Source organism: Panthera onca, chromosome C1 (assembly GCF_046562875.1).
Source record: "Panthera onca isolate mPanOnc1 chromosome C1, mPanOnc1 haplotype 2, whole genome shotgun sequence".
Taxonomy (NCBI): Eukaryota; Metazoa; Chordata; class Mammalia; order Carnivora; family Felidae; genus Panthera; species Panthera onca.
The window spans coordinates 220,068,576-220,093,613 of NC_138346.1; the positions used below are offsets into that span (position 1 = coordinate 220,068,576).

Genomic DNA, 25,038 nt, shown 5'->3' on the forward strand with positions numbered 1-25,038 from the left:
CTTGGATTCCTGAGTCATTTCGAATTTTTTTTTCTTTTTAATTTCCAGACGCACGGAGATTTGGCCAGTTACCTTTTCTCATTGGCTTCTCACTTAACTGCATTGTGGTCAGAAACCAGGGTTTATACGGTGCTGATTCTTGGGTGTTTGCTGAGGCCTGCTTTGGGACTGCCACGTGGTCAGTTTTGCAAATAATCCACGCGTGTTCGTGGAAGACACCCAATCACTAACTGTTAGATGAAATTGGAGATACAGATATATCCACACCAATCGAATCTTCTATATATTTGGGGGTTTTTTTAATTTTCTTGTGTGAAATCTTGCACTAGAGAACCGCCAGTTTTCCTCGTATTTATGCCAAGTATTAATTTGTCTATTTTAAGCCTACGTTATTATGTGCGTCTTCACACAGCCTATCATTGCACAGTGACACCTTCTATCTGAATGTCTTTTGCCTAACGTTCTGTTCTGTGCGACGTGCATATAACCACTCGGCCCATTTTCTTCCATTCTTTCTCTGTCAGACCTTTTGTGTCTTTCGCCTTCGATGTGTCTCTTGCAACCGTATGAATCTGGATTGGATTGGGGTCTTTGTCTCTTACCCGGAGAATTGAGTCTTACTGGCCTTCGTTATGGTTGCCGTCCGCCTTCTTTTGGGTGGCTCTGTTATTTTTTCCTCCTCTATTTTCCCTCCGCTAGCGTGCAGGTTTTCGATCATCACTGTCCATTTAGGGGTTCTCGTTGATTTTTTGTTTGGACAGTTGTTTTAAAAGTTACGGACAAGTGCTTTTTGGGAAATCACATGCATTTTTATAGAAATTACAGTAGGAGATGAAGCCCCATGTCCGCGGTCCTGCCCCTCCTGGAATCCTGCTCCTACGAAGCAGCCACATTGACTTTCCAGCACGGAAGCCAGCAAACGCTGGCCCAGGTTTTGTAAATAAAGTTTTATTGGAACACAGCTGTGCCCACTCATTTATGTATTGTCTATGGATGTTTTCCTGCTACAAGAGCTAAGTTGAATTGGTCAGAGTCTGTGTGTGGCCCACAAAGCCTAAAATATTTATTGCCCGGCCCCTGACAGGAAAATATTGGTAACCCTTGGACTGAGGTGGCTTTCCGTATCTAAACCTTGACTTTGAACCTCTTTTACTGTCAGTGTTGGGTCGTGAGGAGGCGTTATAAGCTTGTGGTTAATGCCCAGGCATGGCATTTTATGGGCATTTTAATGCCCAGGCATGGAGGCGTGCCAGCCCCGCCCCCAGATCCTATTGCGTGACCTTGGCAGGTTTCTTCCGTGCCTCTGTGCCTCAGTTTCTCCGTCTGTGAAATGGAACATAACATAGTACACACACAAGAGGCTTACTTGAGGGCCCATGATTTAATGCATCAGTAACACTTAGAAAAATGCCTACGTCTGTCATGGTGTTCGTGAGCAGATTTAATGGCAAAATAGTCGATTTGTCATTTACCCACTATCAGTATGGTTATCGACGTGCCGAAGGGAAGGCAGATTCAGCTCCCTACACAACCCAGACCCTGCCCTCACAATACAGACGTGTCCGTGCTTTGTGGTAAAGACTGAGGGTCATACACAGCTGAGCTATGAAGAAAAGTTGGGTCGCGTCTCCTCTCTTTGCCATTATCTGGTTTCCTTGTCATTAATAGCTACCTCGTTCCAGAGGCTTCCTTTTTTTCGGTCACATTATTTCATTACCAGCCCGTCTGCCTCTCAGATGTCACCCTCTTGGTCCTAAGATAGATTTTCGTGGATTGCGGGATGGGGCTTGAGTACCCAGTACTGATGGTTCCCCAACAGTGAATCACTTTGGTGCGAGTCCCTTCAAAATGACATTTCTAGGGGCGCCTGGATGGCTCAGTCGGTTGAGCGTCCGACTTTGGCTCAGGTCGTGATCTCGCGGTTCGTGGGGTCGAGCCCCGCGTCGGGCTCTGTGCTGACAGCTCGGAGCCTGGAGCCTGTTTCTGATTCTGTGTCTCCCTCTCTCTCGGCCCCTCCCCCGCTCATGCTCTGTCTCTCTCAAAATTAAATAAACGTTTTTTTGAAAATGACATTTCTAAATCTGCAAGTTCTGTTCCCAACCTCTCTGATCTTTCCTCCAAAGAATTTTTCAATGCAGCTCAAGGAGCTACACCTGCGGTCTCCTGCACGAAAAGGTCCTTCGGACGGTTTGTAAACTGAGACGCAGCTGGCTCACTCCGCCTGACCTCAGGTTCCGCTCCGTCAACAAGAGGCCAGATCGCTGGGGTCCTGTTCATGTCGAGGAAAGCCAAAGAATCCGTCATTCTGCGTTCCACGTATCAATTATTAGGTGGTTATGAGGCGTGGTAATACGGTTTGAGCCTACACAAATATAAGGTATACAGTTATCTTTCCAGAATCCCATGGATCCCGGGTCTGGGGGAGCCTTGCCAGGCTCGCGTACTTGTTTTTGTTGTAAAAAGAAAAGCCATTCCGGAGTTCTCCGTTCTTTTTTCTTTCCGGCTGGACCCATTTTCCTCCTTCCTGGAGACCCTCCGTCAGGATTTATCCCAGGCAGGTGTGCTGGAAATGGACTTCCTCAGCTTCTGCTTCTCTGAAAAAGCCTTTCTTTCCTCTGCGTGTTGAAAGATTTTTATCTCTGAGTAGAGAATCCTCGGTTGACCGTTGGGTTTTTCCCTCAGTCACTCCGTTGCCTTCTGGCTCAGACGGCTGCTGCGGGAAAGGCCGCCATGACTCCCGTCTCTGTTGTTTCCATCTGTAATGTTTCTCCTTTTTCTGTTGCCCTCGAGATTTTTCTCTCTGACCTCGGCTGCGGTGTGGCCGGGGGAAGCGCGTGCGCGTTTCAGTATTTTAGGATTCGCGCTGCGTGTGTTCTTTGGAATCTGGGAGTTCTTTGGAATTTCTTCGACTCATTTTGGGAAACTCTCAGCCATTATCTTTTCAAATATTTCTTCTGACCCCTTTCTCTCTCTCTCTCTTCTTCTTCTCTTGACGGTTTGATGCTGTCCCGCGATACTTGGATGGCCTGTTCAGTGTTTCTCACCCTTTTAGTCTCTGTGCTGCGGTTTAAAGAGTCTGACCCGAATTAGTCTCCACGTTCGCTGCCTCTTTCCTCGGCTGGATCCAGCGTGCTGGGCAGCCAGTCAGGAAAATCCTCCACCTGTAACAATATGCTTTTTATTTCTGATATTTCCACGACTCCTTTTTTATAGTTTCTATCTCTGCTGAAATGTCATATCTGTTCAAGCATGCCGTCCTCCTTTTTCATTAAATCCTTTAACGTATCACCCATAGTTGCGTTAAAGTTCAGCTCTGATGGTGCCAGCATTTGGGCATTCTCTGAATCTAGTTCTTTCTTTTTTTTTTTTAAGTTTTTTTTTAAGTGTTTATTTACTATTGAAAGAGAGTCAGAGCATGAGCAGGGGAGGGGCAGAGGGAGACACAGAATCCGAAGCAGCTCCAGGCTCCAAGCTGTCAGCACAGAGCCCGACGCGGGGCTCGACCCCACGAACCGTGAGATCGTGACCTGAGCCGAAATCAAGAGTCGGGGGCTCAACCAGCCGAGCCCCGCAGGCGCCCCTCTGTGAATCGAGTTCAGCCGATTATTTGGCAGCAGCGGACCGCTCGACCGCCTTTCTGGCTTTTGCCTGTGTGTGTCTCACGCACCTTCGCCGAATCCTGAATACCACGTGGGGAAGAGTAGAGACTGAGGCACATCGTGTTTGTGGCTGGAAACAGGGACATGTGTCCTGCCAGTCTGTTGGTGTGTGGGCTCGACTCATCTAGTCAGGAGTCACCCTCGGGGGCGCCACGGATTCGAATTCCTCCAGCAACCGGCTGCCGTTACCTCCCGTTTTCCCCTCGGCCCTGCCTCAGCCTCACTGGCAGCGGCCCCCGGATGCCTGTGACACAGAGGGGCCTCTCTCTGTGCCTCAGTCCCTCCACAAAGGGTAGGTGGTCAGTGCTCGGCTCGCGCCGGGGGGCACGCGATCCCTGATGCACCGGCCACGTCTGGTCTTCAGCCGCCCGAGCCCTGGACCGGAGCATCCCTGTGCTGGTCCCCTCCTCCACCAAATTTTGCTCCACCCCTGAGTTTCCCGCCCTTGCTCTAGAGGCAGCAGACGTCAGCTTGATGTCATGCTAAGATCCTGGGGCCACAGGGGGCTCCTGTCCCTGTCCCACGGGCAGAGGATTTTTGGTTCTGACCCTCCTCCAGACCGGTGGGCTTTTGCCTGACCCCTGGAGGTGAGAGCTTTACTGCCTTTTCCCCAGCGGCTCAGGCCCTGGCTCCCAACGAGAGGAAGGCGCGGGCAAGCAGGGGAACCTGGTGCGTGTGCCTCAGCGGAAGCGGCTGACGTCTGGCCTGGGCCCCTGACGGGGCTCTCTCTGGCCTTCTGATGGCTGCCCCCGGTGTCTCTCGTCAGCACCTGCCGAAGACCCCCGGCTAGAACACGCGAGTGAGGCAGCGTTCCCTCCCGGCTGTTCCAAACCAGCGAGCCAACGCGCGGGTGGCCTCTAAGAACGCGCGAAGATCGCGCCTCCCTCCGTCCCTCTTACCCACTTGCGTGGTGACCAGTCTCACTCCTGGGTCCCGTCAGAGGGCGGACGCTGTCGTCCCTCCTTGGAGGGGCTCCTCGCGCTCTGAAACTGTTTCCCGGGTTGCTCTCTGACCTCAGGCCCTAGACGGGGCTCTCGAGAAGCTGTGACGTCTGCGGACGATCTAGACTTGTCTTGTCGTTAGGACGGGCAGGGTACTGTCGTGGCTGCTGACGTTCCAAGCAGGAAGCAGACCCCTTCTACCTCAGACGTGCGTGTGCCTGGTTAGCTAGTGAGGCGGTCAGCTGACGGACACCTCCGTTCTGCTTCCCGACACGCAAGGATTTAGAGCCGTTCGAGTCTCTCCCGTGCCGGCTCCGTGTGGTCGCGGGCAAGACTCGGTTCTCTCTCGCTCTGGTCTCTCACGGAGGCAGCGTTAGTGAATACAGCCGGGTTCATTGGGCTCATCGCACGCCCCGCGAGCTTTCTTCGTCCTCCCGTCTCCCGGCTCGGGATGTCCTTTCGAAATCATCTTTCTTCTCTCCAAAGCACGTGCTTCCGGAGCCTCCTATTCAAGGTGTGGGTTGTGGACCAGGGGGTGGCAGCCTCACCCGCCTCTTCTCAGGAGCTGGGCCCCACCCTGATGACTTCATTCAACCTTTATCACCTCCTCGGGCAGGCCCACCGGGAGCCAGGACCTCGGCCTGTGAACTGGGGTGAAGCCACGTTTGGTCCACAATAGGCCTCAACCTCTGTACTGTGATGGACACTTGAGGCCCTTCTTGTGACCAAGCAAGTGTGGGGAGCGCCGCGGTAACAATTTTTCCGCGGTAGGGACGCCTGGGTGGCTCAGTCGGTTAAACATCTGACTCCCGGTTTTGGCTCAGGTCACGATCCCAGGGTTATAGGATCGAGCCCTGCGATGGGCTCCATGTTGAGCTTGGAGCCTGCTTGTGACTCTCTCTCTCTCTCTCTCTCTCTCTCAGTCTCTCTCTCCCTCCCCCCACCTTTGCCCATCCTTCAGTGGTAGTTTGATGAGACAAATCTGGACCCCGTTCTCCCTCGATGGCTTAAAGATTTAGTCTCGTGGTCTCCTGGCTTCTGTAGTCGCTGTGCAGAAATCTGGTCCCGTCTAACTGTGGTTCTTTGTCGGGTGAACGTTCTTTCCCTCCGAGCTGTGTTTCCTTTGTCTCTGGTATCTTCTCACTTTTACCATGAGGCATCTGGCTGTGAACACTTGTTTTGTTTATTCTGCTTTGGGTAGGTCGTGATTCCCGGATCTCCGCATCAATACCCTGTATTCGTTGTGGGAAGTTGTGCTTTATCTTCCTGAACGCTGTGTCTCCCTCATGACTTCTCTTCCCCCGCTCTAAGACTCTGATTACGCGTGTCCTCAGTCCTCCTCGCTCTATCCTCCGAGTGTCTCTGGGAAGGTTCCGTCTCTGACTTTGTCCTGCCTCCTGGGTAAATTCTTTTGGACTATATTCCAACTCACTAACCCTCTCTTCACCTGTGTTAGATCTGCAGAAATTCTCCCCCAAATAGCCTGCAATAACTCAGAATACATACCCTTTAGGACGCTGCCTTCCCTCGGGTGTGAATTAAAATGTTGGCTGCATTTTGCAGAATGTTGATTCTCCAAAAATATATCTGAATATGCCTGTACCTGCAGTGCAGTAAAGATTCCGTGGAACCCCGGAATTTGTGACATGTTGTCACTTAGGTTTCAATTAGCAAAATAAACAGTGCAGCCCGGAGGAAAAAATCCAGAAATGTGATCTTGGCAACCACGTTCTTTCGTGTTTCTAGAATTTACGATTTATTCTTTCACGGACTGATTCTTTTTAAATGTTTCTTGCCCTTGTTTTTAGTGTTTTCTTTTACTTCTCCAAACATACTCGCATGCGTTTCTGCATCAGCCGGGTTATTGCTTCCTCACAAACTGCCCTGGTGCTCGGGGGTTAAAATAACGTTCGTCTGTTGGGACGCGCACACAGGCGCAGAGCCATGGCCAAGTCGGCCCACCCAGGCTGGACTCTGTTCAGCCCCCCCTCCAGGGGGCCCTCGCACCCCCTACGAGGACCAGCAGGCGGGCCTGGCCAGAGTGGAGGAGGACGGCTTGAAGCCCCCAGGCCCCCTAGGGCCCGGGCTCAGGACCGGAGTAGGCATCCTTTCCACCACATTCTGTCGGCCCAAGCAAGCCACGGGGCCAGCCCACAGACGAGCGGGAGAAAACGTCCTCCGGCAACAGCATGGGGGCAGGGAGGAGTCGAGAGTGGGGCCCGTGATGCCCCAGACATTTGGGATCGGAGAATCCCAGAATACAAAATCCTTGGGGTTCACGGTTCTGCCATGTGCTGGTCACACCCGTGGAAGCTTCTCGCCGTGTTGGAGTGAATCTGTGCTCACACTGGCTTTACCTGTGGGGACCCTGTGTCTCTTGGGCCGAGAAGTTTCCGTCCAGAGAAGGCTTGTTGTTTGTTTCCATCAGGCACCTGGGGAGGCCACCTGCTTAAAACGCACGTCTCAGCTTGAGGTTTCCTTGGCCACACGGTCAAGCTCATACGTGCACCCGCCTGACGACCAGCCTGTGCTCGTTCTCCAGGGAGGAAGGTTGTTTTCCACCCTCTGAGATACCTGTGGCCTTTTTTTCCAGAGAGAGAGAGACACAGGACGTGGTGACAGAGAGAGGGAATATAAATCATCCAAATCGAGGCCAACCTGTGTTATTTTTTTTAATGTTTATTTTGTGAGGGCAAGAGAGTGGGGGAGGGGCAGAGAGAGAGGCAGGAGGAGGACGGAGGATCTGGAACAGGCTCTGCGCTCTCAGCACAGATGCGGGGCTTGAACTCACGAGCCGCGAGATCGTGACGTGAGCCGAGGTTGGACGCTTAACCGACCGAGCCACCCAGGCGCCCCGTTTGCCAATGACTGTTAAGTAGGTCTACACCGTCTCCAGGTTTCCTCTGTTCCTCCCTCGTGTCCTGTCCTGTCCCAGGATCCTACGGGATGCCACGGAGCATCATTCATCAAATCTCCGTAGGCGACTCTCAGCTGTGATGGTTTTTATGATCTTGTTTTTATGACCTGGACAGTTTTGAGGTGTCCTGGCCCCATATTTTGTAGAACGTCTCTCAGGCGGGACTCGTCACATGTTTTCCTCACGGTTGGATGTGTTTTGGGGAGGAAGGCCCGTAAACGAAGGGTGCGTACTTATAATGACTCGTCACTGTCGTTGACCGGGACCACGTGGCTCCAACATATAACGTTCGTCGGCTTTCTCCACCATAAAGCTACCTTTCCCGTCGCTTTCCATACTGTCCCCTTGGAAAGGAAGCCACCGTGGACAGCTCACGCCCAAGGGGCGGGGGGAGTTGGAATCCACATCTCTCCGGGCAGAGCACCTCCATAAATGATTTGGAGTTCTTCTGTATGGGGGGTTTTTCTATTCCCCCCATTTATGCATTTACTCGGTGATGTATTTACGTCGGCAGGGACTCATGGATGTGGATTTTATCCTTTGGACTAGGGTCCAGCACTAGTTTATTGTGTTCAAATCGCCCCAGCTTTGACCTTGGGGGCTCTGCCGTGGCTTTGGTGCTCCTCTGACAATCCCCCGTCACTGTGGCTTTGGGACTCTGGAGGGGGAGGGGAGCACTTCCTTCCTTTCTAGCCTTGTGAGATGTTCCAGGCCCGTCTTGTATGTTTTCTGCCCCCGTTAGAGAACCCAGCGTTTCTCCAAGGACCCCTGGCTCCCTTCACGGGGAGATGGTGTTAGAAGCCAGGCTCGGGTTCCTAGATGTGAGCATGGCTGGCGGGTCATTGCTTCCGGCCGCTGTCAGCCGAGGGCGTGCTCAGCCCCGTGTGTGCACCGTCTGTGTCTATGTCGGGCTAAATACGAGCTTCCTTCCAGCCCCCTGCCCTTGCCGACCTGCCCTCCCCCTGCAGCGGTGAGGAGTCTGGACTCCTGCCCTCCCCTGCTTACTTAATCCCAATCGTGGTCTCAGAACTGCCAACCTGCATTCCCGTGGGGATCAATTTCACCGACTACACCGCCGCGCTGACGGTCAGCTCCTTTTGCCTTTTTTGGTTTATTTTTGAGAGAGAGAGAGAGAGAGAGAGAGAGAGAGAGAGAGAGACAAAGCACAAGCTAGGGAGGGGCAGAGAGAGAGGGAGACGCAGAATCCGAAGCAGGCTCCAGGCTCCGAGCTGTCGGCACAGAGCCCGACACGGGGCTCCACCCCCATGAACCGCGAGATCGTGACCTGAGCCGAAGTGGGACGCTTCACCGACTGAGCCACCCAGGCGCCCCTCGCTTATTTCTTTTCATTGCTTCATAATAATTCCACTATGTGGCTGTAATACGGTTTATTTCTTCGTGACTCTGTGGCAGGACACCATGGTTGCAGAACCACAAACAAAAACACCCTCTGCACCTGCTATAAAATTCGCAGGCCGGCTTCCGTGTGGACGTGGGCTTTCCAACCACCTGGGGAGACACGTAGGAGTGGAATTGCGGGGTCGCCTTGTAAGGCTGCGTTTGGCTCTGTAAGAAGTTGCCAAGCCGGCTTTCGAGGTGGCTGCCCCACCGGGGGTTCTGCGGGCTCTCCTCTGCTCTGTTCTGTGTGTTTTGGGTCTCTCCCCTGTGCGTTGGCCCGGATAACTTCCCTTGACACAGATTCCTTCCAGTGCAGACTCAGCTTGTCGTGAAGCCCGCAAAACAGATTCTCCGCTTCGGTTCTTTCCGACCGTGTCCGTGTACCTGGGGATGCGCACCACGTATCTGTCTACACGGTTCCCATCTTTTGTACCAGATCCTTTAATCTCGTGATCCTAATCGCTGAAGACTCTGTCCGCTAACTCTGACAGCTGGTCCCCGGGGCCACTTCTTTGGACGCTGCTGGGTTTTTCTCGATGATGGGCCACGTTTGCCTGTATCTTCACGCACGGGGATTTCTCTCCGCTTTCCTGCCCCGCCCGTGCCCTCAGGGAGGCCCCGGAACAAGGACCTGGCCCGTGGGGGAGCGGCGTGGGACCCCGTCCCTCGCACCAGCCCCAATGCTGGTGGCCTTACTGGCTCCTCCAGCCCGAAGCCCCCTTTGTGCAAGACCACCTTCCTCGCGCCGTGGCTCCCAAGGCGGTCATAGGTCCCTGTTGTCTAGGGAGGGCGCGTGCCTTTCTGGAATTTGGTTCTGCGGGTTTCTTGTCCGCAGCTCTCGGATGGGTGTTTACAGACTCCCGCGACTCCTTCTCCCGGCCGGGGAGGGAACCACAGTCGCTTTCAACTTTCCGCGTCCTCATCAGAAGCAAAAATCCCTTCTCCTCCTCGTCATGTCTCTGGCCGGAGCTCAGACGGCCTTGTCCACTGTCACTGAGTGTCACTGAGGGCGTGGCCCTTTGGGGTCCGAGGTCCGGCTCTTGTCCCAAGGGTCTGGGTTAACGACCCTGACAAACCCCCTGGGGCGGCCATGCCTTCGTGCCCTCTCACCACTGCATTTTTGCTTCTGATTAGCATCGCTGTCCTGTCCCCACGGGCCGGGGCTCCCTGAGGCAGGGCCCGTGCCGGACTCGTCTCTGAACGCTCAGGGCCCGGCACCGGGGCAGGCTTGTCACAGTCGGCAAAGGTTGGACTCGTGGGTGCACAAACGGTGGGCACAAAGAGCGGCAGCCACAGGTGGGGGGAGAAACGCCCCCAACCCCACACTTCATAAGCGGGTCTTCCCATGGCCAGGGCCCCAGGGAGCACCCAACACTCCGGGAGCTTTCTGCACCCTCTGCGGCCTCTGACCTGCGTGAGGTCCCTCTTTCCCGCCAGGTCTCTGTGCGCCTCCGTAGTGGGGACACTCGGCCACAAGCCAGCTCTGTAGGGGGCCAGGCCCAGCAGGCCTTCTCCCTGCACCTCGCCCCTCCCCCACCCCCTTCCGGGCAGGGTCCCCACCCTCCCGGAAGCTCCCCATGCTGACCAGGTGATGCCCCTGCCCTGTGTAGCGGATGGATGCAGGGAAGGTGGCCTGTGAGTCAGAGAGTGAAAGTGGCCTCCCGTCCCCCTACACAAGCCTATTGTTCCTGCCTCGGTTGGACCCCAGGAGCTGCCCACCTTGCGTGGGTGCGACCCATGACCTTGAGATCGAAGAGGAAGGTCAAAGGGGACTTCCCTGAGGGGAAGGAATGCGGACTTCCGACTCAGGAGCCCTCTGGACCCCGGCAGATGGGGGTGGGTCTGGAGAGTGGGGGTGGGCAAGCCAGGGGAGCACCCTCCCCCTCCCCCTCCCCTCCGAGGTAAGTTCCGCTGGGCTCCCTGGTGACCCGGCCTGGCTGTGGGGAGGCAGGCAGCCCCCCGGAGAGCCCTGGACCCCAGCGCTGCAGGGAAATGGCAAGGCTGCCCCCAGCAAGCCCCGAGGGGCCCCGGCAGGGGGAGGCAGGGGGCTGAGTGCTGTGTTTCTCCCCAGGGAAGCAGCCGCCATCCTTTCCTAGCCGGCTGTGCTTCTCAGAGGACGAGAGGACCCTTGTAAAACGAAAACCCCGAGGTAGCTTTGCCTTCCCTTCCAAAACATGGCCCAAGCAGGTGGGCTGGAGACGGGGCCCCCGGTGGGTGGGGTGCAGCAGGGGCGCGGGGCCCCGCCCAGGGCCCCCAGAGTCCCGCGGAAAGCCAGGGCAGCGGCAGGGACACAGCACCTGCTACATGCAGGGTGTTCCCTGCTCCCCCGCTTGGGGCGCCGTCCCTCAGACCAGGCAGGTGCACACCTATACGACCAGCTGGGGCCCGGCAGGGGGGTCAGGGGGGCAGCAGTGTGCAGAGACCAGCAGCACGGGCACCCTGCCTGGAGGGGGTGACCCTGACAGGGGCGACAGCCGGCTGGCAGAGAGGCAGGAAGGCAGAACCACCAGCTTCAGTCCTGGGGACCCGGGGGCCCTGGGGGGTCAGTGGAGGCAGAGGGTGCGTCCGTGGAAGAGGCTCCCGGGTTACGGAAGCGTTCAAGCCGGCGTGGGGCTCGCCCTCACGGAAGCCCCAGCCCTGGGCCACCTGGGGAGGACCCCAGGTTGGACGGCCCCCGGGGGGCTGGGGGCGGTTTGAGGCCTGGCCCTGCCCGCCCCAGCAGACGCACCTCACCTGTGCCCCGTCCCACTCTGCCTCCCCACTCGCTCACGCCGCGTCTTGCCCACAGCCATCCAACGGCCCCAGGTGATGGGTGAAATCTGCACCACCCCTGGCTGCGTGATAGCAGGTAAGCCCCTTCCCCACACCTCCCAGAGCCCTGCCCCGGGGCGAGGGGAGCCACCTCCAGACACAGCACGGCACGGGGGCCGGCGGGCAGTCCCTGGCCCCGCCTGCAGGCGGGGTGTCTGCAGTGGGTGAGGAAAGCGGGTCTGCTCCCTCTTCCCAGCCCTGTGCCCCCAGGAAGAGGTCCCTGCACCCACAAGGCCCCCGTGACGGGGAGGAAGGTAGTTCGGGGACGGGGGCTCTTTCCTGCAGTTACAGAGAGAAAGGTCACATGAACATACAAGCTTCCTCCCACGAATTTGTCTAAAAATTGGGGACCATATGCTGCCATTCGCAGATCGAAAACAGTGAGAACGGTCTGAAGAAACATCAGGAAAAATCTCAGACCCGAGATTTTCCTGCCCATGCTGGGGTCGTGGACGAGCTTCCCTCGAGGCCCTGGCCAAGTGGGACAGAGGGCGAGGGAGGGTCCCAGGCTGGGGGTTCCGAGTGGGGAATCCAGCCGAGAGCCTTCGGCCGGGGACCCCCGACCAGTGACGCGGCACATTCTGGTGCTGGGGTGACACCGTCTCCTCTAACGGCACACAGACTCCCTGTGGCGGCCCAGAGCACCCTCACCCCCACCCCCGCTGCAGACACTCTGACGAGTGAGGGGGCTCCAGGGGCAGCAGACCGCCTCCTGGGAGCCGGGCAGTCCTGGCCGTTGCCCCAGCGCCGGACCGTGGGTGTCCTGGCAGAGGTCACGGGATCCCGGGTCATGTGGCTAATAAGTCATAGCCCTAGAACTTGAATTCCTGCTTCTGACCTCGCCGAGGCTCAGAGAGGGTGACTCACGCTGCCGAGGGCACACAGCCACGATGGAATGTCGAACGGTCCGCGGCCACCCGCGACTGGGTCCCCCCTCTCCCTCCCCACCTCTGCGGCCGAGCAGCTGCCAGGATCCTCCGGAACATGGACCCGTCCGGGGAACCGTGTGACGACTTCTACCAGTACGCGTGCGGAGGCTGGCTGCAGCATCACGTGATCCCCGAGACCAACTCCCGGTACAGCGTCTTTGACGTCCTTCGAGACGAGCTGGAGATCATCCTCAAAGGTGAGAGCCGCCGTGACCTTGGGGGTGGAGCTGGGTAAGGCTGTACGTCTGCCCCACTCAAGGGTGGCCGTGGGGCCCGCAGAGAAGAAACCCCCTGGAATAAAGGCCCCGCAGGGGCAGAGGGGCCTCCTCTCACTAAAGAGGGACGGGTGACACCAGGACCTTTGACCTGGCTCTCCCGGCGGCCGCCTCAGGCCTCTGTCCAGCCCCCTCCCCTGCCCACAGGAGTGCTGGAGAATTCCACCGCCAAGGACAGGCCGGCTGTACAGAAAGCCAAGATGCTGTACCGCTCCTGCATGAACGAGAGTGAGTGGGGGGTCCGGGACCCCACAGTCCCCGCAGCAGTGCCTGGCAGCTGGATGCCACTCAGGACTCGCGGCCACGGGGGCTGTGCCCCCACCTGGCCGCCGGGCCCAGGCTCCCCCGGGGGCAGGGACTTACTGCCAGCTGCCCGTGATCCTGTTTACACCCTGACCCCAGCCCGGGCCACACCGTCCGGGCAGAAGGACAATGCTGAGGGGCGCACCTGGAAGCCCCAGGGAAGGCGCACACGCGTGTGTGTCTGTGTCCGCGTGTGTCCGTGTGTGTGTCCGTCCATGTGTGTCCGCGAGTGTCCACACGTGTACCCGGGTACTGTTACGGGACTGCCCTGTGCTCGGGCTCCTAGGAATGGCTCCCCCACACCCCGTGCCCCTCTGGCCTGTCTCCCCTCGTGTCCCTGCCTGGGGGTCTGCAAGCCCAGCTTGGGGTGTCGGCTGCTCTGTGGGGAGCACCCCCACCCCCCCCACCCACCCCCCCCCACCCCCCGCTTAGTACTGAGGGCTCATTGTTTTGTCCCCGCATCCGACTCCGGAGCAGCCAGAGGAAGCCGCCAGCTTCTGGCTCGTGCCTCCCGAAACCCCGGCCCCCATCTGGGCTCGCCCGGAACCTTCCCTCTTTCCACCATGAGGCTCCCCCATGCCCCTGCCTCCCTGTGAGTCTCCGCCAAACCGAGTGACCTGGCGCCCTGCCACCGGACCCTCACCGTCACCTTACGTGTGACCCCAGTTCCCCAGCTCCCTGCCGGACCTCCGCTGCCCTGCACAAGTTGTCCACGTCCAGTCCAGAGTGTTCGGCCGGCCACGGTGCTGGCGCCCCCCACCCGTGCAGCACCCCCGGGCCGCAGGGCCTCCCTCAGCCTGGCTCCGCCACCACCCGGTCGCCTGTCCCCCTCCCACGCCCCGTGTCCTGCCGGCGCGTCTGCTTCAGTCACCCCCCGGGGCCCCTCACACCTGCGTCCGTCTCTGCTCCTCCCGGGCCCGTCCCCGTCCCCGTGTGACGGGGGCCTGGCTTTGTGCCGGGCGTGCAGCGTCCCCACGGGCCTGTGTGAAGGTGGGTGTCGGGGAGGCGAGTGACCCTCCTTCCCTCGCAGGCGTGATAGAAAAACGAGACTCGCGGCCCCTGCTGAACATCTTGGATCTCATGGGCGGCTGGCCGGTGGCCATGGACAAGTGGAACGAGAGCGTAGGTAAGGCCGGGGCCTGCGGCAGCCTCGCTCAGCACACAGGTGTCACCGCCCGGGGCTCCCCGGAGCCGAGCCCTCGCGGGCTCAGGCCGGCGAGTTCGCACCCGCTGCCAGTGGGCTCCCCAGCCCTGCAGAGGGCGACCCTTCCAGGCCCCCGGGGGCACTCACCTCCCGGACCCGGGGCGTGGGGGCGGGGCGCGGGTGCACCAGGTGCCCGGCCACCCCTGGCCCCGTTGTCCCGCAGCGGGTCCCCGGCGCCGGGGCCCGCAGGTGTGCTTGCCGCCACCATGTCCCCCGAGCTCTGGGGCTTAGGGGGCCGGGGCCCACTGTCCGACGAGGGCCTGGCCTGGGACCCCCGGGAGCGCAGCGGTCTGCAGCGTGAGGCACTGACCCCCCAGGCCCCAAGTGGGAGCTGGAGCAGCAGCTGGCCCTGATGAACGCGCAGTTCAACAGGCGCGTCCTCATCGACCTGTTCGTCTGGAACGACGACCAGAACTCCAGCCGGCACATCATCTACGTACGAGCCGCGCGGGGGGCCGGGGTAGGCCGGGTCCCTGGCGCCTGGCTGGGGGCGCCCGCAGGGCCGTGGCCGGGGGGGGGGGGGGGGGGGGCGGGTGAGCCCCGGGGGCGTTCCCAGGGCCCTGCCCTTGTCCACGTCCCGCCCGGGGCGCCGGCTGCCGGGGGACCGGGTCCCGGTCAGAGGAGCCGCCTGCGTGCCGTCTGTCCGGGCCTCGGGCTCCAGGGCAGGAAAACGGACCTCAGAAAGCCACCGCCGGCCACAGCGAGCCCGCGCCACGCAGGGAGGGCGAGGGCGCCGCGAGGCCCTGCACGTGGCCCGCACGTCGCCTGGGTCACCTGGTCAGCGCACCCTGCAGCGCGTCCCCCGGGGCCCTCCGGCCGTCACTCGCAGAGAGCAGCGCCGGGGCGCGTCCCCCTTCCGGGTGGAGCCCACGTTCCCGCTGGGCGCAGTTCGGGGGGAGTCGAGAGAGCTGCTGTCCTCCCCGGCCAGGCTGTGGGGACCCCGGCTCGTGGCCCAGGGTCACACCCTCTGTGTCTCCAGATAGACCAGCCCACCTTGGGCATGCCGTCCCGAGAATACTATTTCGACGAAGGCAACAACCACAAGGTGAGTCCGGCCGGCCCCGGCCCCTCAGGCACTTAGCTGCCCCCCCTCCCCGGCAGCCTTAGGGCCCCCCTGCGGCCGGCCTGCCCGTGGTCCCCTTGACCCCGCCCCCCATGGCTAGCCTTTGTGAATGCCTGCGGGGCGCTGAGAGCTGCGGGTCGAAGGGACCGTCCCTAAACACCACGTGCCACGTATGGGGACAGGCTCAGCTGAGCCGGTGGCCCCGAGGCCCACGCCCTTCACCCCCGTCTCACCGGTGAGGACTGCGGTCCACACTGCCGGTCTACCGCGTAGGGCCCGTCGAGATCTGAACTCAGGCCACCTGAGCGCGGGGCTCTCGTAACCACTGGGTTCCTGGTCCAGGGAGGAGCGAGGCAAGGGGCAGACAGTGGCGAGCTGGGCCAGAGGGAAGAGCTGGGAGCCGGCTGCGGGAGGTGCAATTGTGAAATAGCCCTCGGCCAGAAAGCAGGATGGTGGGCCTCCTGGCGGAGGCGGGCTGTGAGCCGGGCCATGAAGGACGGTCCAGCCAGGGGCAGAGACGAGTGTGGCTGACAGAAGGAGCCACGGGTGGGCTAGCGGAGCGGAGACAGCCAGGCCAAGGGCGACGACGGGCCTGACGCCAGAGGTGTGGCCTCTGAGGACCCTGCCTGGGAGGAAAGCCCCTCCCAGGATGAGGCGCAAAGAAGGCAGGTCCAGGAAGGGCATCGACCCTCCGGACCCAGTGCCTGACCCCCTGGCTGAGTCCAGCCTGGCTAAGGGCAGCCCGCCCTGGACCCTGGCATCTGACAGCCCTGGCCGGCCCCGGGGCCTTTACGGGGCACCCGCTAGACGCCCAGCACTTTGTAGGCAACCACGGAGACAGAACAGGTCTCTCCGTCCCGTGCAAGCCCAGGGACGTGGGGGATGGGGCGGAAGCGTAGCCCCGAGCCGTCGGGGCGTGACCTCAGCGTGTGGCTCCCCACGCAGGTCCGGGGCAGCAGGCCACTCACGCGGAGCCCGCGGCCGCTGCACCGGCCTGTCCGCGAGTGCGAGTGGCGGCTGCGGCCCGGCCCGGGAGGGCGCGGACGGTCTGGAGCGCCCCGTCCCGCCGCCCGCCGGCGAGGTTGGCCCCGGGAGCATCCCGGGGGCCCGCTTCGTGTCCTACGCCCACCCCCGCCCCCACAGAGAGCTCCGTGGGGGCCGCGGGGGCCGAGGCCGCCGGACCGAGTCCTGCCTCCCTCGGCCCAGGTGCGGGAAGCGTACCTGCAGTTCATGGTGTCGGTGGCCGCGATGCTGCGGGCGGACATGAACCTCCCCGAGAACGGCTACCTGGTGCGGGAGGACATGGCGCAGGTGCTGGAGCTCGAGACGCAGCTGGCAAACGTGAGGCCGCGGGGCGGGGCCGGGGGGGCCGGGGTCCCGGCCGCCCCGCCCCCCGGTGTGACACCCCCCGGCCCCCCGTGCAGGCCACGGCCCCGCAGGAGGAGAGGCATGACGTCACCACTCTGTACCACAGGATGGGCCTGGAGGAGCTCCAGAACAAGTTTGGCCTGAAGGCAAGTCCCCGCCCCCCCCCCCCCCCCCCGACGGGCCCCGGCCCCGCCCCCCTCCCGGCCCCGCCTCCGCGGGCCAAGCCGCAGAAACACGCCCACGCGCGCAGAGGTCACCCAGACAGGGACACTCTCGCACTGGGACGGCAGGTGCAGGCGGGCCGTCCAGGCACGCAGGGCCACCCCATCTGTGAGGTGGATACCGCGAGGACCCCGCTTTCCTGAGCAGGAGATAAGCCGGGAGGGGTCCTGACTCACCAGAGCGACCCTCGCCCCGGGCACTGCGTCCCTGGGGCCTGTTCTGAGCCCCTGCATGACCCGGCCCCGCCCCGCCAGACCCTCAGGCCCGCCCTCCCTGCTGGCCAGGCCTGGCCGCAGGGGGCTGGGGAGGAGCAGCCCAGGCCAGACAGAGGGGAGCCGGGTTTTGCACCCCACCCAACCCTGAACTCAGGTGGCCGGGTACCCTGAGCCGCAGACTTGTCCGGAGCCTCCCCTCAGGAGGGACAGAAACGCAGTGATAGCCACGCCAGCCCTACCACCGAAGCCCGAGTCGGGGCAGAGGGCAGGGGTGGGACAGACACTCCAGCTCCTAACTCCTGACCAGAAAATGCCAGGGTCTGGAGCCAGAGAACAAAGCAGGAGAACTCCAGAGACTCCTGCCCAGGGTTCATGGCACTTGGTGTTCCGGAAGGCTCTATGGCCCCTGGAGCCTGCCCTCTTCCTTGGCACCTGCTCCCAGTGGTGATCTGCTTCGACCCGCCCCTCAACACAACCCAACAGCTGCCCCCCCCCACCCCCGCCACAGCGGGCACTGTGGGGGACGAGGCCCCCCTCTGGCTCGGGCTCCAGCAGTGAGCCAAGCGGGCAACCCCCGCCTCGTGTCTACACTGCAGCCCAGGCGGGGAGGCCTGCGTGCAGAGAGCAGGGAGGCGGTGGGACAACGCGGCCAGGAAGGGCTGCGCCACGAAGCTGATGCAGGAGAGAAGTCTCGGGAAGAGGGACCGTCTGGGGCGTGTGGCCCAAAGGGGCAGCCAAGGGCCAGGTCCTGAGGCAGGGGCTGCAGGGTGACCGGAGGTCAGAGGAGGCACCGGCGGTGAAGGGGTGGACGATGCCAGGCCTCCAGGGCACGTGAGAGGGCCTGGGGCACAGACTTGACTCACACTGAAGACCAGGCGGTGAACGCTGGCAGGTGGAGACGCTAGCCGACGTGGCGAGAGGGGTGGTTTCTGATCCGGTTGGAAGATAGAGCCAGCAGGATCTGCAAACGTACTAACAGTGGGAAGAGGAGAGAGAGAAGAGAATGCCCACGGCCTGCAGGCGCCGTGCCGCGGAGATGGCGAAGAAGCTTGGGGGAACGTCCCAGAAGCCAGGCGTTGGGCTGTCCGCTGTAGAACGCGTTTATAACGCTTAGACTTGGCTCCGAGTGTGCACGTCCACACGGCCCGTCCCCAAGGCCCCCACCCCGACTTCTCCCTCCACAAGACGGGCCGTCGGACCCGGACAGTTCACTCACCTGCACTGGGTTGTCTTGTCCTACGTTTTGTGGGTGAGACAACATCTCACCGTCGCCACACCCCATCTCCCCGGGCCAGCCGTGCTGACGGCCGCACAGTCAAGTTTGAGAACACAGCAGTTTGCGCCCCCGCTGCACTCTTTTTTTTAATTTTTATTTATTTTTTTTACATTTTATTTATTTTTGATAGAGCGAGACAGAGCACAAGTGGGGGAGGGGCAGAGAGAGACGGAGACACAGAATCCGAAGCAGGCTCCGGGCTCCGAGCCGTCAGCACAGAGCCCGATGCGGGTTTCGAACCCACGAGCTGTGAGATCACGACCTGAGCTGAAGTCGGACGCTCAACCGACTGAGCCACCCGGGCGCCCCAAGCCCTTCGGTTTCTGACACTGGCACGAAAGGTCTTCCTGTGTGATGTATCTTCGGATTCTTTGTTGCTCCTGTGCAGAGGCTCCGACCTCGGACAGGGCCTCTGCGCACACGCTCGTTCCAATACCCTACGTATCTGCAGTTCCTTTCAGGTTTTATGCACGTGAAATCACGTCCTTTGTGAACGATAAGTTTTATTTCTTCCCTTTCAAACCCTTACTGATTTTCTGTCATTTACTTGTCTGGTTGAGCTGGCAGGGACAGTCAGTCACGCTAGTAGACGTCCTGTTTCCTCCCTCAGTTTTGACATTTGCTGTGGGCGGTTTTGTTTTCTGGGTTGCTGCTGCTGTATGTAGGTTCCCCTCACCAGACTGTTGAATTTACCTTCTAGCTCTAGTCCGCTAGGACTTCTTGTCATGAACAGACGGCAAAGTTCATTAAACGCCTTTCTTCCTGCATCCATTGAAATTACGAGGTGATCGGGGCGCCTGGGTGGCTTAGTCGGTCAAGCGTCCGACTTCAGCTCAGGTCGCGATCTCACGGTTCGTGGGTTCGGGCCCCGCGTCGGGCTCTGTGCTGACAGCTCAGAGCCTGGATCCTGCTTCGGATTCTGTGTCTCCCTCTCTCTCTGCCCCTCCCCTGACTTCGGCTCAGGTCTTGATCTCACAGTTCATGGGTTCAAGCCCCATGTCCGGCTCTGGGCTGACAGCTCGGAGCCTGGAGCCTGCTTCGGATTCTGTGTCTCCTTCTCTCTCTGTTCCTCCCCCACTCACGCTCTGTCTCTCTCTCTCTCAAAAATAAACATTAAAAAAAATTTCTTAATAAAAAAAATGAGGATGTGATTATCCTGCTTTATCTAGTTATCACCGTGAATTACTTGATTCGATTTTCAAATTTTACACACCAAACTTGAATTCTTGAATAAATCAAATTTGGCTGTGATGTATTATCCATATTATGTAGGTATGGATAAATCCTAATTGCTAATATTTTCCATAGGATTTTTTTTGTCTATGATCATAAACGACACTAGCCTGTTACCTTCTTTCCTTGTAATATCCTTATTTGGGGATTCAAGTTTTTCTTGGCCTCATAAATCAGATTGAGAACACTTTTCTCTTCCTCTCTCCTCTGGAAAGTTGAGTAGGACTGGCAGTATGTCTTCCACAAATGTCAGATAGCATCCACTGGAAAAGGCAGATGGTTCTAGAAATTTCCATGTGGGAATATTTCAAATGAAAGATCAATTTATTACCTATAAGACTATATTTCTACTATTCTTATATTTACTAGATATATATTCTATAGATCGTATTGCTAAACTCTTTTCAGGAATTTTTCCATCACACTCAAGTTTTCAAATATGTTGGCATGATCTCTTTCCACAGTCTGTAGGCTCTGTGGTGATGTCACCCACCCTCACCCTGACTCTGATCATCTGTGCCTTCCCTCTGATTCCCCAAATATTCTCTGGTGGGGGCTGGGTTTCTTGGATCCCCACGAGCCGTGTCTACCTACCTCTCTGTTCTCTCCCTCTTTCTCCGCACGCCCGCCTTCCCAGGGGTTTAACTGGACCCTCTTCATACAATCTGTGCTGTCCTCTGTCAAAATCAAACTTCTGCCAGATGAGGAAGTAGTGGTGTATGGCATCCCCTACCTCCGGAACCTTGAAGACATCATCGATGTCTACTCAGCCAGGTGAGGCCCCGGGAAGGTCCCCAGAGGCCTCGGCATCTCGGCCTCTGGCCCCGCCCCCACCCCCTCCACGTCTCCTCATGGGAGAGTACCCCAGGGAGCATCTTCTCTGGGCAGATAAATATTAGTGGCCGACAGAACCTTAGTGAGAGATGCGAACCCTCCCTGGGACTTTTCAGGCATCTAGGAACAGACAGGCTGTATCTGGAGGTTGTCCCAGAGGCTTTCTCCACCACCCTGCTTGGGGCGAGCGCCTGTTCGTCGCAGAAGCCGTTGACTAAGGGCCCACAAGCCCAATCCCCACTCTGGACAAACTCCACGCGCCTGTCATATGCCCCGCCCTCTGCCTCCTGCCCACAGGACCATGCAGAACTACCTGGCCTGGCGCCTGGTGCTGGACCGCATTAGTAGCCTGAGCCAGCGATTCAAGGATGCGCGAGCTAACTACCGTAAGGTGAGTGGGGCCCCACGCAGGTGGCTCCTACCCCTGGCCTGTCATTTGTTCACTTAGTTCATGGTGCGGGGCACCTGCTCTGGGCCAAACGCCAAGGTCCACACCGGGGGCAGAGCCATGCAAGAGGCTGACAACGCCTGCCCTCTTGGGACAGTCACCAAACCGGAGAGCCGCTCTTTCAAAAGCAACAAGTAGGACGTGACAGGAAGGTATGGGATAGAGATGGCCTTTCTGTGAGGGTGACACTGGAGACCTCCAGGCAAGAATGACCCAGACACGAAGAGGCTGGGGGCAGATTCCCAAGGCAGGACACCCCCAGGCCACGTGGTGGGAAGGAAGGAGACGGGGTCAGGGAGACAGGTGGGGGCCCGCAAGCGTGGGACTGAGCCAAACGTGGATTCCACGTGCCTTGAAAGCCACCAGGGTGTTCAGAGCGGGAGCCACAGCCTAGTGTCCTGCTTGTGTGGTCATTCTGGCTGCTGGGGGTGGGGGTGCGGGCAGGGCAGAGGCAGGGGACCCACTGGGAAGGCCTGTGGTCATGGTGGCTGTTCCAAGGCCTCGATCAGAGGGGGCGTGGGGTCAGAGTGCAGACACACGTTGTCCGGGCGGGGTGACGGGTTGGACCAGGGCCTCAGGAGCAGACGCAAGTGTGGACGACAGACAGTTGAGGTACGAGCAGGGGGCTGAAGGGCAGGGGAGTCAGGCGGACCCCCAGGTCCTTCGCTAGAGAAATGGGACGGACAGAAGCCCTCCAGCGCATCGGGAAAGTTGGGGCAAGTCGGGGCGTCTGCCTTGGCGGGTGGGGTGGAAACACTACTGGCCAAGCGTCTCCACTCCGGCGATGGAAAACCCACTGGGGGCCGGAGAGCCGGTGGCTTACGGCTGAGCTGGATGCGGCCCCCAGGGCCCCCAGAGTCAACACCAGCCTGTGCTTCAGTGGGGGGCTGTAGTCCAAGAGGTCAGAGTCGGGCTGGCCAGCCAGGCCAGGGCGGCGAGAACGGGGGGCAAGGTGGCACTTGGGACTGAGCAGGGTCCTACCCCCGCCCCGGGGCAGAGGCCAGACTTCCAGCCCGGGTGGGGAGCCCTCCCCTGAAAAGCGCACACACCGTCCTGCCCGCGCCCACGGCCGGCGCTCCCAGGGGAGGTCAGAGTTCATCGGTGCCCCGCTCTGGCCGCTGGGCGCTCGGGCTGAGGACAGGGGGGCGGCAGTGCGTGAATGGGTGCTCTACGCGGCAGGCGCTCTATGGCACGACCGTGGAGGAGGTGCGCTGGCGAGAATGTGTCAGCTACGTCAACAGCAACATGGAGGGCGCCGTGGGCTCCCTCTACGTCAGGGAGGCCTTTCCCAGAGACGGCAAGGATGCGGTGGGTGCCCTGTGCTCAGTCTGTCTGCGGCCCCTCCCCACAGGGACGCTGCCCATGGTGGGTGGGGGCACGGGTCACAGCCCCACACCCCCCCGCCCCACAGGGTGACTCCGGGCTCCCAGTGCCGGGACCCTGCTGGCCCCCCAGCAGCCCGTGTGTGCCCAGGGGGTACCGGGGAGCACACGTTTGCCTGGCGCCCCGTCACATGGGGAGGCCAGAGGCCCCACCCCCAACCCTACAGGCCTGTCTGGGAAAGGCCTACAGGCCATACAGGCTGTGAGTCCAGGGGCGGGCAGGCCCTAGGCTCACCCAGGAGAACGCCCAGCAGTCAGGACCCCTGTCCCGGAAGGGGGGGGGGGGGCATTCCACACCCCCAGCCCCAACATCACGGCAGGGACGAGGCTTTGGAACGGACCCCTGCAGAGACCCCAATGCTGGACACGCAGGACAAGAGCCACGTGTCCTCCCAGGTCAGAGAGCTCATTGACAAGGTGCGGGCGGTGTTCGTGGAGACCCTGGATGAGCTGGGCTGGATGGACGAGGCATCCAAGAAGAAGGCCCAGGAGAAGGTGCGCAGGTGGCTGGGGCCCCACGGTCAGGGCATCCTGCCTGGAGAGGGCAGCCCCAGCACGGGGACACGGGGCGACCGTCATTGCACCTGCTTCAGAGATGAAGACACCGGGTCTGGGTGTGGCTTGCTCAGAGGCGGAACTAGAAGCCAAGTGTGGGAGACCCTCCCGGCACCCTTGCGAATGAGTGGGGATGGCCTCGGAGCAAGCCCCCTCTGGGCCAGGATGTCAAGCGGAAACCGTCCCACTGCACCCGGCCCTCGCCCCATCTGACCCCTGGCTGGCTGTCGGGCTGAGCCGGTCCTCACCTGTCCCCATTAAACCTCCCCATGGCTTGCAAGGGGGGGGTGGGGGGGTCGAGTCCCTCAGCCCCTGAGCCACGCGGCAATGAGCGAGGGGCAGAGCTGGGGTTCCCACGGTGGGGCAGTCACCGACCGGCCCCAATGTCGTCCCTAGGCCATGAGCATCCGGGAGCAGATCGGGTACCCAGACTACATCCTGGAGGAGAGGAACAAGCACCTGGATGAGGAGTATTCCAACGTGCGCCCCACCCCCGGCCAAGAGGGCCCCGAGAACTTCACCTGCCCCCTCACCCCCGACCCGATCCGCCCCTGAACCAGCCCTGTGAACCACAAGCCTTCAATTTCCTGGCAGGTGGTGCCGTCTCGGCCACCTCGCTGGGTGGGCAGCTCTCCAGAGTTCCCCCTGTTACAGATGGGGAAACTGAGGTCGGGAGGGAGAAGGAATGTGCTCAGTGGCACGAAGGCCCAGAGCCAGCACCGGTCCCCCAACCCCACCACCCGCACCCACCGCCCATCGGCCTCGCGCAGGACTGCCCAGCCAGTCCCAAGGCCGGTCCCCAGCCACTGCCCACCCCCCTGCCTGCGCACCCGGCAGTGACCACCCCTGTCCCGTAGCTGAACTTCTCGGAGGACCAGTACTTTGAAAATGGTCTTCAGAACCTCAAGGCTGGTGCCCAGCGGAGCCTCAAGAAGCTTCGGGAGAAAGTGGACCAGAACCTGTGAGTGGCGGCACGCGGGAACGAGCGGGCCGGGAAGGGCAGCCGGGGTCTGACCCGGAGCCCCGGGTTCAGGGAGGATTCAGATCTGTGGATTGCCCAGACCCGGCCCCGGCTGCGGGCAATGCTGGTCTCGTGGCACGGCCACTGTGATGGGGGCCCTAAGGGTGGGGGCTCTGGTCAGCCGGGAAGGGACCTGGAGGGAAGGGTCCAGGAGGCGGGCTCCAAGTGACTGGCCCGTCTATCACAGCTGGATCATCGGGGCGGCCGTGGTTAATGCATTCTACTCCCCAAACCGAAACCAGATAGGTACGTGTGACCCCTCCGTGACTGAGCCCAGCCCCTCCAGTGCCAGAGAAGAACCCTCCCCTCCCTCCTGGGGGGCACCTCCAGCCTCTTCTCAGGAGGAGAGAACCTCTCCCCACCTGTAGGGACTTCACCCCTCTCCCCACCTGCTGGGAAGTTCCTCACCTTTGTCTGAGTGGTAGGGCCGGGTTTAGAGACTGGGGAGCAGACCCCAGTCCCGAGGGCAGCAGAGAATGAGGGGGGGCGGGAGAACTTGGGTCTGCCGCATGCTGGCCCCAGCCTCTCACCTCCGGGCCCTGTATTCTCTGGTCTGTAACGTGGGGGGCGGGGGGGGGGTCACAACCCTGCCCCCCCCGGGCCGTGTGGTTTGATGCAGGAGCCCCAGGGGTGCCCGCCCGGGGCCTGGCCCATGGGAGGGTTGTTCACGGACATGTCTCCACCCCCGTCTCCGGGCAGTATTCCCCGCTGGGATCCTGCAGCCCCCCTTCTTCAGCAAGGAGCAGCCACAGGCCTTGAACTTCGGGGGCATTGGGATGGTGATCGGGCATGAGATCACTCACGGCTTTGACGACAACGGTAGGGAAGCTGCGTGGGGGGTGGTCAGAGCTACACGGCCTCCTCCCCTCTCCACTGAGCAGCAGTCCCGGGAGGGGACCAGGGGACAGGCGGCCTTGGAGCTGTCCATCCAACCCCTTCACGATTTAGGTGGGGACACTGACACCCAGGCAGAGAGGACTTGCT

At 60.4% G+C, this 25,038-nt stretch overlaps 1 protein-coding gene across 4 annotated transcripts in view; it reads left to right on the forward strand.

Moving 5' to 3' along the window:
- MMEL1 (membrane metalloendopeptidase like 1) overlaps window positions 1-25,038 on the forward strand; it is a 32,015-nt gene that overhangs the window by 4,219 nt on the left and 2,758 nt on the right. For 2 of the 4 annotated variants that reach the window (XM_081796472.1, XM_081796471.1), the window contains 17 exons: window positions 10,987-11,064; window positions 11,704-11,763; window positions 12,691-12,852; window positions 13,078-13,158; window positions 14,264-14,359; window positions 14,755-14,873; window positions 15,417-15,482; window positions 16,707-16,841; window positions 16,925-17,014; window positions 20,452-20,588; window positions 20,946-21,039; window positions 22,276-22,404; window positions 22,875-22,973; window positions 23,430-23,513; window positions 23,891-23,994; window positions 24,242-24,300; window positions 24,754-24,873. In XM_081796472.1, the coding sequence (XP_081652598.1) occupies window positions 10,987-11,064; window positions 11,704-11,763; window positions 12,691-12,852; window positions 13,078-13,158; window positions 14,264-14,359; window positions 14,755-14,873; window positions 15,417-15,482; window positions 16,707-16,841; window positions 16,925-17,014; window positions 20,452-20,588; window positions 20,946-21,039; window positions 22,276-22,404; window positions 22,875-22,973; window positions 23,430-23,513; window positions 23,891-23,994; window positions 24,242-24,300; window positions 24,754-24,873 (1,713 nt within the window). The remainder of the gene's footprint in view (window positions 1-10,986; window positions 11,065-11,703; window positions 11,764-12,690; window positions 12,853-13,077; window positions 13,159-14,263; window positions 14,360-14,754; window positions 14,874-15,416; window positions 15,483-16,706; window positions 16,842-16,924; window positions 17,015-20,451; window positions 20,589-20,945; window positions 21,040-22,275; window positions 22,405-22,874; window positions 22,974-23,429; window positions 23,514-23,890; window positions 23,995-24,241; window positions 24,301-24,753; window positions 24,874-25,038) is intronic. The other 2 variants (XM_081796473.1, XM_081796474.1) reach the window with 2 other exon arrangements.